We start from the raw sequence: 11,523 nt of genomic DNA, 5'->3' as shown, positions 1-11,523 counted from the left end.
TTTATCATTTTTTTCAACATAACTCATACTAAACTTTTTCATCCTACTATAGTATGACTTTTTTTTTAAATACTAGGACTTGTTCGACATACTATACTATGACTCTTTTAAAACTTTTCTTTCTTTAACTTTTTTTTTTACATACTATCCTGTGACCTTTTTTTTGACATTGGAGGAGCCTGGGTTTGATCCGCCAACCTTGCGACATACGATGACTTTTTTTTTAACATACTATACTTTGACTTTTTAAAACTTTTTCAACATACTATACTATGACTTTTTATCGCATACTATACTATGATTTATTTAAATTTTTTGACATACATGACTTTTATGACTTTTTTGACATACTATGCTATGACAAACACTTTTTTGACATGACTTTCTGACATACTATGCTTTGACTTTAAAACTTTTTATACATACTATGGCTTTTTTTCAACATAGGAGGAGCCTGGGATTAATCTGATACCTTGTGTTTGTGAGGCAGCAACTCTACCTCTGAGTCATACTATACTGTGACTATTTAAAAACTTTTTAGACACATGACTTTTTTTTTGACATACTATGCCTTTAAAGCTTTTTATACATGCTATGACTTCAACACTTTCTTGACATACTATGACTTTTATTTTATACTTTTGCCGTACTGTTTTTTTTCCAACATAGAACAAGCCTGGGATTGATCTGACAATCATGTGTTTATGAGGCAACAACTCTACCTCTGAGCCACAAGACTTTTTTTTTGGAGCCTGGATGGTCTTTGAAGTGCCTGTCTGTGTTTTAACAACTTTTAAAATGCATTGGATACTAATTGGAAATATATTCTATATTATTATAGAAATATAATGGCAATCGGTCCACCACTTTGGTCCAGACTGAAATTTCTCAACAATATTATATGGATTGCCATATTTTTTAGTTGTTTTTTTTTTTTGCACCAGCATGATCAAGGTCAAAATTTCCACTTATCCAGTGACATATCTCTGTATCTACTATCGATACATTCATAGTTTCCAGAGGATGTATTTTGATGTACTTCCTTCTCTAGCACCAGTGTGCCATCTTTATGTTCACATGTGATTTTAAATGAAATCAATGATTTTTAAGTGAATTAATTAAATGGACACAACTTTAAAAATATGAGTCAGGCTCTTTTTCAAATTGTGGAACATGACTCAACTAACATTTGTATCATGATAAGGTTCACAGCTGACTAATGTGCAGAACTTTTAGCTTTCAGTTTCCCTTAATGGCTGTCCTGAGATGCGAGGTTGACGTAGCCAGGTCCAGTGCTGTCAGTTCCACTCTATACACATTTGATTTAAAGTCAGGGTGTGTGAGAGCGAGTTCGAGTTCAGGTCTATACATGGGATTGAAAACACTTCATATTAAACAAAGGATTTCCAGAGGACAGGAGACAGACTGACTCACCTGTAACATTCACATCCATCAGTGCAGTGAGCATGGGGGTGTATCCTTATGGGTTATTACGCAACATAGAAGGAATCTTAAATATTTGTTCTCTCTCAATGCCAATGTAATTTTCCATGTACAATGCAAGCTTGCCAAAATAATCAAACTCAGGTTCTCATGAATTATAAGATGCAAAATGAGTAAGAAAATACAGTAAAGTTGTTGAAATAAACTGTAAACATTCAAATGAATTGATAGAGAACATAGTGGGTAAAATGTAATCATAAGGAGCACATATAAACGTGTTACATAAAGAAAAAATTAGAAATATGACAAATCTTTTTAATTTAAAAAAACCTATTCCATTATTTAAATGTTGTGTTAAACGTTGAGGTAACAGATAGTTAAATTTAAATAGGTCTCCTAAACCCTAATATCTGCGTACTTTACCCTCAGACACTGTATATGGAATATACGTTTATATATATATATATATATATATATTTATATAGGTATATACATATATTTTTTTTAATCTTTTTTATTAATATAATAATCATAAAACAGGTCAAAGAAAACGCCAGCCATTTCCAGCTACAGTATTGTATTGTGTTTAATTTGGTGCTTATGAAAGGAAACGGAAGTAGTAAAGCTTGTTAAACAGTTAACATATAACAGCGCCTGTACTGAACTCGTAAAATGCACCATAAAAACGGCAATTAATAGACTTACAGTCTCAACCTTTCTTTACAGAGTCATAAAAACTAGTACTTCCAGTCTAATTCATGTCAAATGTCTTCCTTCTAATTTCTGACTGATAGTTTTTTTTAGGACTTCCAACATCTCTGCTGATGTGTTGATGACTTGGTCTGTGTATGTATTGTCATCTGGGCTGCAGTAGAAACATTTGTGAATCACTAGGAAACATAAATTATGCTATTTTAAGAGGATTCTGTTTATAGCAGACAAGTGAGTAGCTGCCACACAAAGTCCTGTCTTAGTCTTTGTTGTATTTATGACAGTGAGACGAACGAGACTGAGGACAAAACAGTTTAGGATTGAGTCAGTTTTTATTTAATTTATTTGTAATTACAAAAAAACATTCTGTAACTACAGAAACCACAGCGAGTGACACACAATCTTAAATATTTACACCAGTGTCATGGATATTTTTTACATTTACCTTAATATAGATACCAAGGCTTTTCACAGCAAATGTTTAAACTCAAACACAATTCAATTCCACGTAGAGCTAGGCAAAGCATGCACAAACCAACAACAGTAAATATGTCACTAACATAGACATGGTATTTACAGGTTGTATAAAAGAGTGTTGTATAAGGAATTTATACATGTCTTTTTAAAAGTCAAAATGTTGATCACTGTGGCGCACCACTCATTTCATCTCACCTGCAAGACAAACATTGATAATTATAATTAGTGCAAATGAGGTGATTGCTGTCTAAAAATCTGAAATGAAGGATGGACATAAAGAGCGGACTTCATATAAATAGTATATAATCTGATTTATTTCAATATAGCGTTTACCGTGGGAGTTTTGCTGATGCCAGGTTCTCCAATAGAGGCCTGTAGGCTGGCAGCTTTAGGAACACCAGTCTGGAAAACAAATATGATAACAATTTCAGTATTTTAACATTTAACATTACAAACAGATACATTTCTGCAGCTTTTTTCTGTGCATGGACTGTAGGGTTTGAAAATGGGCCGTTTTGTGAACTTATGACTCCTTAAAAATGGCTTTCCTTTCTTATCTTGACTGTCCATCCTTCCTGCTGCCCTCAAATTATTTCTGCTGAGTCCACATGCACCACCTTACCTCTGCACTGCTGGCCATATAACCAGTAGAGTAAATATTATTTAAAAGCACCCAGAAAGCCAAATACAGACATTTAGCCAGATGGTCTTTTGAGAGCAGCTTAGATTAATGCTTTACATGTGCACAAAAATGAATATGTGTCCCAAGTAAATGAAGGTTTGAAATTATTTGTGGGCTCTGCCTTCCCTAATTACCTTCCATTTGTCTGACTCTGTACAGAGCAAATGGTTGGTCCTCTGTATTTATTTTACCTTGAAGTTGGGCTGAGCAGAGAGCAATCGCTGAAGCTCTTTATCTCTCAGGGCCAAACTGTCTTCCTGGAGCTTGTTCTGTTCTCTCAGCCGGTTCTGCTCGATCAGTATTTTCTCCACCTGAACAAAATATGCATGTGTTATAAATATAAATGGAAAACAATGCAAAAAAGAGTTATTTTACACCATCATTTCTCTTATGCTACTGTATGAGTTAGGTTCTTGTTAAACAGGAATATATAATCATACATTTTACAATGGCAGTCGCAGTTTTATAATGAGATACTGAGGAAATTAGCTTCTTCCATGGATCTCTTCCTTGGTTCCCTCACCCACACATACACACACACACACAATATATAATCTACCTGGTCGTCATGGGTCTTTTGCTTGAGCTGCAGCTGCTTGGCGGCCTCGGTGACCGTCTCACTGTGTTTGCGTTCACACTGCTGCAGGTCAGAAGTCAATTGTGAGTTTTGCACCTCCAGACGACTGGACTTGGATTGGATCTCAGCCACCTAGAAATGAAAAAAATATTATTTTTTAATAAATGATATATACTCATCTGATGCCATGATTTTCCTTTTAAATATATTTCTTTTCTAGACTACAGCAGAAAGTGGGAGAGTAACTCATATACAATGGGCTGTGGTTGAATGTGTCATACTCGACTGTACCAAATGTGTTTTCAGACGGTGCCTTTACATAATTATATAATATAATTATAATAATTATAATTATAATTATTAAGTTTTTGTTTACCATGTGTCTATTTCTACATCAATGTGAGTGTTTCTTAATGTTCATTTTCCTCAACGTCACAGTGGGAGTTCATGAATGAAATCTACACTGAATGGCTCCCTGAGGGACAGAGCACATTGGTCATTGTTATTCTAAATCAGTGGTTGAGGTGTCTGTGACGCTAGTGAACACTTATTCTGTTTTACCAAATATGGAGTTGAATCAGTGGAATAAATGTAGCCACACAATGGTTTCATAAGTTTGATGAATTTGACTGTGCGGTTTGAAAACTCATGTGTAACACGCAATATTAAGAACATTTTCTTATCTGCTTTAATTTCAGGCTCAACCCCCGTCAGAAGTAAAGTTTAAAGATTAATGTATTGAAAAGCTAAAGGTCTTATGTCAGACTCCTACCTAAAGTTTAAGAAACATTAAAATTGTGAGCAAGGTTTTAAAAGCAAACTGCAAACACATCAAACACTCTCCAACAAAAACAGATGTTTGGTTGGTGTGCCATGGCTGTCCTTGTTTGGAGATTTGGGGTCAGATTTGACATGTTCAATTTGTGTTTGTCTGATGAAGTTTGGTTAGTTTGCCATGCATTCAAACAGACATTACCCCAACAGTATGCATATATTACGTGTATCCATAGCAACGCAGTTTACGCAAGACCAACGATTAATCGATTATGAAAATCTTTTCATTGCAAATCTTTAGTTACAGCCATACTCAAGTTGAAACTTGTTTTATAAAGAGACATTTGTCATGTGGTTATGAATTTTATGTTGCTGTTGGCATTGTCGTTTATGGTTATTTCCATTGTATCATTGTTTGTGTTTCGTGAAAACTTAGATTGGATTACAATGTTGTCTGCATGGACAAAAGTTTACAATTACCACCTGACTTCTGAAAAGGAAGGAGACAAAAGTTGAGTTAATTAGTTTATGGAGAAGTGATGATTTTCAACCCCTCAGTGAGAGTTCTATCCAACTGACATATTGCTCTCAAGAATAAAAAAAAAAAAAAAAAAAAAAAATAAATATTTTTTTTGTTTTTGTTGTGGGGGGTGGTGCCCACACAACACACCCCAACCCCCCCCCTGTTGAGGCCCCCGGGGCCCTCACAGGATGTCTGTTGGGGGGTGTCTTTAGCTAGGAGATTTATCATGATTGATGCCGCTTCCTCCCTCAAGAAACTGGTTTCCCATTTAATTTGTTTTTTGGAATATTCCATCAGAGTTTACAGAGAGTTTAAAGGAAGGATGGCAACAAAAGAGTACAAACTCTGAAAACTTACTACAATTTTTGAGGTAGTTTAATTGAGTAGTTCCATTTTATGCTACTTTATGCTTTTACTCCACTACATTTGAAAAGGAATTATTGTACTTTTTACTCCACTTCAATAATTTTACATCTTAAATTACTAGTTACTTTTCAGATTAAAATTTTATATTTAAAAAGAAGAAGAAGAAGAAAAAAAGGATAAAGTTATAAAATACAAAGATTAAACCAGTGGTTCCTTTCCCAGCTTTTGAAAGATTTCCCCTCTAAACTGATCAGATGGTTTCAATGAAACAACTTTTCTCTTCTCCCACACTATTCATCTCATAACTCCTTTAGATTCATCTTGAGATCCTTTCGAAGGATCAGTCTACCACTTTTAAGTATATTTTGCTGATAATATGATATATGTACGTATATCTGTATGTCTATTGTATGGCTTTGAAAATAAATCTCCCTCTGGGACAATAAATCCAATTTTTATGTAAGTAGGATTTTGTCGGCAGGACCTTTACTTGTAGAGGATCTGTGTATTCCAGCATAAACTGAGTGGATTCCATCCATCTGTCATTTTAAATAATATCAAATCAACACACACCAAGAATGACAATATGTTGCACACACCTTGTTGCCCACATTGTCTAAATACAGCTGGAACTTGTTTTCCACGTCTCTGGAGAGGTTCGTGCAGCTGTTTCGGATCTTTTCCATCTGCACCTGCTGGCTGTGGCAGCTGAGGTGAAAGGTCAGCTGGTGGGGAAACAGGTTGTTGATCTTGTTCAGGAATTCACTGGTCACCGTTTTGATCCCATCCAAAGAGTGAGCAAAGTCCTCTTTGCACTTCCTGAAAAGAAAAACAAACAAAAACTTTAATGAGTTTACTCTTAATACCTGTAGGTACTCTCAAGGAGCAGACGGACAGTACCTGGTGTAGGTGGTGAGCTGCTCCTTCAGCTCCCTGTTCTCCCTGCGCAGGGTGATGGCATCCTGCTGGTGGGTGTCTTGCTCTCTGAGGGCTTTGTCTCTCTCCTGGCTCAGGTACTGAACCATCTGGGTGAAATTTGACTCGATGAGGTTTATCATAGCTTTCTGCCGAGCGTTGAGGGTCTTCAAAGAATTCATTTCATCTGGAGAGGTCAGTGGGAAACCGTAGGACAATTTAAATAGACAGTAATACTTTTAGTAGCAATGGCATTTTTCGTGTTTATTAATATTCTGGTAGCTAATAAGTCACCCTTTACAAAGTTTAACTAATGGTGTTGCTAATGTTTAAATCATGTAGTAATACTTTATAGATCAGTTATTAGACATTAATAAAAAAGAATGTTTGGGTTCCAAGGACGTGAACAATCTGGCAATTACTAATAGTGAAATCATTAATCAACTAATCAGATTCTTACTTTGTAAAAAGCCACTAAGTCTACTGGTATAAATGTTAATAAGTAATTATTATAACACTCAACTAAACCATCATTTAGTTAGTTTAGTTTTACTAAATGTAGCTCGGGAAAGGGAAGTTTGGGGGTCCCCTGCTGGAGCTGCTGCCCCTGTGACCTGACCCCATGTATTAGTAACATATTTATTAACCATTAATAAAGCCATTTACTAAAACATTTAAACCCTGTATAAAGGGTGCCTCATTGGGAAGTGGTACCCATATTCTTTTTACTTAACTGAAAACTATTATTTATATATATATATATATATATATATACCACAAAGACTTTAATTTTACTGTACATTTATATATTATTATACACATACATTCATTATTGCCCAAATTTCTGATGCAGTGAATGTTCAGCAACAGAATAATTTTTCACAATATTTAAACATTATTAGACTAAATTTCCCAAAAAGTATGGAGCACATACTGGTAGTAGTGGCCACAGGAGGGGGCTGGATTGCAAGGGTGGAGCGACGCATCATCATGCTCACCTTACTCTCACAGATAGTCTATAAATGAAATTATAATAATTATATACAGGATGATGAATCATTTGTAAGTTTTATTTTATTAACATGGTGACCAAAGTGGTGAAATGTAACTTTATTTACTCAACTACTGAATTCATGCAATCTGAGGTACAAGTATTTTCATTTTATGCTAAGTTATACTTCTACCCCATTACATAGGAAAACTAGAACAATGCCTTCAGAAATAATCATGTTGTATAGTTTTGCACATTGGAAAGACTTAACTTTTAACCTTCATTTTGTTCTTGTAAAAATAACTTTTCAAAGAGGATGAAGAGATGTTAAAAACTACTGCAGCAACCGCTTTTCTTAACACAGTATTAATCAAGTCCTCTACTTACTAATTTATTTTTCAGCGTATGTTCTGTGTTGTTGGCTTCAGTCTTCAGCTTTGCCAACTCGGACTCCAGAGCAGCTTTCTCAGCTGTGCGAGCTCCCAGCTGAGCTCCCAGCTCGCCTTTCTCCTTTCTCAGCTGGATATTGTTCTCACTCACCCTGTTGAAGTTCAGCTCCAGCTCCTTTAGAATAACAATTAGAGCACTCAGCATCACTGTATTTTACAGCTCTGAACAGATTATATACATACATTAATATGATAACGTGTCAGAAACATAACAGGTGAGTGATGATTAAAAAGCTTCTGTAGAATTCCATCCGTCTCTTCAAGTCCACTTCCACTAAAAATTTTTTTTGCTTATTGTTACTTCACTTGTTTTGTGGTGAAATTATATTATACACAAATTATGATTCAAAGCAAAGCATTTTATGTCTTAAGACATTTAGATGGAGGGAGACCTTTAGTAGATATCACTGACCTGGACCCTCTTTTCCTCTGCAGACTTCTCCGGCTGTCCATAGATGAGGAAGAGCACCAGGCTGACGATGATCAGAGACTGGATCAGAGAGCAAAAGAAGAAGACGATCCTCATGTAGTAGCCGCAGCTCTTCCCTTTGGGCTTGTGCATAGGCACTTTTGCCTCCAGGCCAAACTTGGCCTGGGAGTAGCTGGAGCTGTACATGACTGCTGGGGGAGAAATGGTTGCAGCTGGTTTTGGACGATCAAATAGGAATTGTTTTTGCTAAAATCCACAAGGTTTCCGTTCAGATGTGATCTTCTCTGCAGAGCAAGTGCTGAGGCCTCAAGGTGAACCCTGTTGAGCAGAAGTGGAAAAACAACCAGTGGTGATGTTTGTTTCTCTGTCTTCCACAGCTCTGCCACACTGTCAGTGTGCAGAAACATACAGGCATGTATGGATGGATGTAAACAATGACCCTTAGGTGTGTAAAGGGGCCATGTTTATAAATGCTGCTGGACACACACTTCCCATCCTGGCCCTCCCTCCTCCCTCATCCCTCCTCCCTCCTCCCTCATCGACCTCTGTCACAGTTACAGCCCCCAGCTGCACCACTGCCCAAATTGTCACAAATTTTCAACAAAACAAGATTGTTGTGGCAGTATGATTAAATACATAACATTTAAAGATCCCTTCGAGACATTTTTAAAGATATAGAAAAAATACTCTAATTTATGATTATTTATGGTATGATCTTTCCACAAAATGTTTGATAACCTTGTTGAAAATTCCTAAAATCTACTCCTCCTGAGTTAAAAATCCAGTCATGAATTGCTGCAGTACTTGCTTATCTGCTTTTGTTGGGTGCATGTGAGCTCCTCTATATTTTAGAGAATTGAGCCAATAAACATTATTAAAAATGTTTTGTTTTAACATCTATATAATTAAAGCATAGGTTCCCTTTTTTCAAGTATGTCTTTAAACAATAGTCAGGTGCTCATATTTTCTTTTCCCTCTTCTTATGTATATGTGAACACTGAAACAGATTTTTCTTGCTGTAATCATTCCTCCTGTTCATACTGTCCAAGAGACCCCCTCTTAATGTGCTTCCAATGTACAGTAAGTGATAGGGGACAAAATCCAGTCCTCATTCTGTGCAGAAATAAAAAGATTTAGCATGACATTTCCCATGTTTCAGCTGAACTGTATCTGTCAGTTATTGTCATTTTTACACAGGATGAGGACTGTGGATTTTATGCCTCATAACTTACATTCATATCAAGTTGAAATCATGTTAAGGGATCTCTTTAAACCAGTATGGACAGGGGGAATGATTTCACCAACTCTTTCAATGCACATATGGACATGTGACTGTTTTATTAAGACCGACTTAAAAAAGTGAACCTATACCTTTAATGTGCTGTACATGGCACATAACAAAAATCAATACAGTATGACCAAATGGTGAACAGACTGACAGACTTATGTTGCTGCTTACTCTGCGCACAGTGGTGGAAGTCAGATTCTTTACTTAAGTAAAAGTATCACAATGTAAACAAATACTATTATTATGCATTATTATATATATTATATACAGATGCATTATAAGCAAGATTGTAATGTTGATGTTGGTCAAGATAAAGCTTAACTAACTAGCAAAGAGGACACCCGCCTCGGGACCCCGTGCCCCCAGTTGCCCCAGGTGCACCATGTGTCAACTGCTTGTATGTAATTTGATTAATTGCAATCATTTCTAAAATATTTGCACCACTAAAAGACAAAATCAATTAAGTCGGGACCTGCATACTTTATACTTTGCCCACATGGGACCAGGTAGTGTAGTGTAGTATCCAGCATAGGAGTAATGGTTGTTTTAAGATAATCATGTTTTATATGTAAAAGCTTGACCATAAAAAGTAACAAGTTACTACAGGTGTCAGATAATTGTAGTGGAGTGAAAAGTACAACATTATCCTCTGAAATGTAGTGGAGTAGAAGTATAAAGTAAAATTTGTTATTTTCCACCACTGTCTGCATGTGATATAAAAGAAACCAGGAAAGATCACGCATCAGTGATACAGAATTCCATATTCCCCTGGTGGTGGATGAACAATGTAAGCCACGACGAGTAAAAGCAGAAAATACAAAAAAAAAAATGGTCCAGCATATCCTGTTGCAAGCAAGTACGGAAAGGAGTCATGGCAGTGGAGGAGTGAAAGAATGAAAACAATAGGGACCTGTCATTCTTCAGGGATAAGAGAATAACAAATTCCCCCTGCAGTACAGGCGCACTGGATCCCCCGCACTGTTATCTGCGGTGATGACGTGGGGAAGAGCCAGCTCTTCTGGGGAAGTATGTGAAAGGGGAAAGGTCCTCTGAGCCCAGGGTTTTCCTGCTCCCCATTGTCTTCCTGAAAACCTGTCCTCACCGGAAAGAAAGCTAATTTATGAAGGTACAGTGCCTTGCGAAAGTATTCGGTCCCCTTGAACTTTTCGACCTTTTGCCACATTTCAGGCCTCAAACATAAAGATATAAAACTGTAATTTTTTGTGAAGAATCAACAACAAGTGGGACACAATCATGAAGTGGAACGAAATTTATTGGATATTTCAAACCTTTTAAACAAATAAAAAACTGAAATATTGGGCGTGCAAAATTATTCAGCCCCCTTAAGTTAATACTTTGTAGCCCCACCTTTTGCTGCGATTACAGCTGTAAGTCGCCTTGGGGTATGTCTCTATCAGTTTTGCACATCGAGAGACGGACATATTTTGCCCATTCCTCCTTGCAAAACAGCTCGAGCTCAGTGAGGTTGGATGGAAAGCGTTTGTGAACAGCAGTTTTCAGTTCTTTCCACAGATTCTCGATTGGATTCAGGTCTGGACTTTGACTTGGCCATTCTAACACCTGGATATGTTTATTTGTGAACCATTCCATTGTAGATTTTGCTTTATGTTTTGGATCATTGTCTTGTTGGAAGACAAATCTCCGGTCCCAGTCTCAGGTCTTTTGCAGACTCCATCAGGTTTTCTTCCAGAATGGTCGGTATTTGGCTCCATCCATCTTCCCATCAATTTTAACCATCTTCCCTGTCCCTGCTGAAGAAAAGCAGGCCCAAACCATGATGCTGCCACCACCATGTTTGACAGTGGGGATGGTGTGTTCAGGGTGATGAGCTGTGTTGCTTTTACGCCAAACATAACGTTTTGCATTGTTGCCAAAA

At 36.7% G+C, this 11,523-nt stretch overlaps 1 protein-coding gene across 1 annotated transcript; it reads right to left on the bottom strand.

The window, feature by feature from the left end:
- Nucleotides 1–2,467: 2,467 nt before the first annotated feature.
- On the bottom strand, nt 2,468–8,799 carry plvapb (plasmalemma vesicle associated protein b). The gene is made up of 9 exons (XM_039812472.1): nt 8,321–8,799; nt 7,847–8,023; nt 7,403–7,484; nt 6,454–6,655; nt 6,153–6,372; nt 3,873–4,022; nt 3,505–3,624; nt 2,965–3,033; nt 2,468–2,826 (listed from the first exon to the last, which is right to left on the bottom strand). The coding sequence occupies exons 1-9, from the start codon at nt 8,522–8,524 to the stop codon at nt 2,818–2,820; spliced, it is 1,233 nt and encodes a 410-aa protein (XP_039668406.1). The 5' UTR covers nt 8,525–8,799; the 3' UTR covers nt 2,468–2,817.
- Between the last annotated feature and the right edge of the window lie 2,724 nt (nt 8,800–11,523).

Source organism: Perca fluviatilis, chromosome 9 (assembly GCF_010015445.1).
Source record: "Perca fluviatilis chromosome 9, GENO_Pfluv_1.0, whole genome shotgun sequence".
Taxonomy (NCBI): domain Eukaryota; kingdom Metazoa; phylum Chordata; class Actinopteri; order Perciformes; family Percidae; genus Perca; species Perca fluviatilis.
This window is presented reverse-complemented; position numbering and strand designations above follow the sequence as displayed.

Bases quoted from the DNA above. Each gene is read 5' to 3' on its own strand.
- plvapb (XM_039812472.1), bottom strand. From the start codon at position 8,524: ATGTACAGCTCCAGCTACTCCCAGGCCAAGTTTGGCCTGGAGGCAAAA. The intron at 4,023-6,152 runs GTGTGTGCAACA...TTTCATTTCTAG, and splicing joins TAGACAATGTGGGCAACAAG to GTGGCTGAGATCCAATCCAA. The intron at 3,034-3,504 runs GTAAAATAAATA...TTTGTTTTCCAG, and splicing joins CTGCTCAGCCCAACTTCAAG to ACTGGTGTTCCTAAAGCTGC.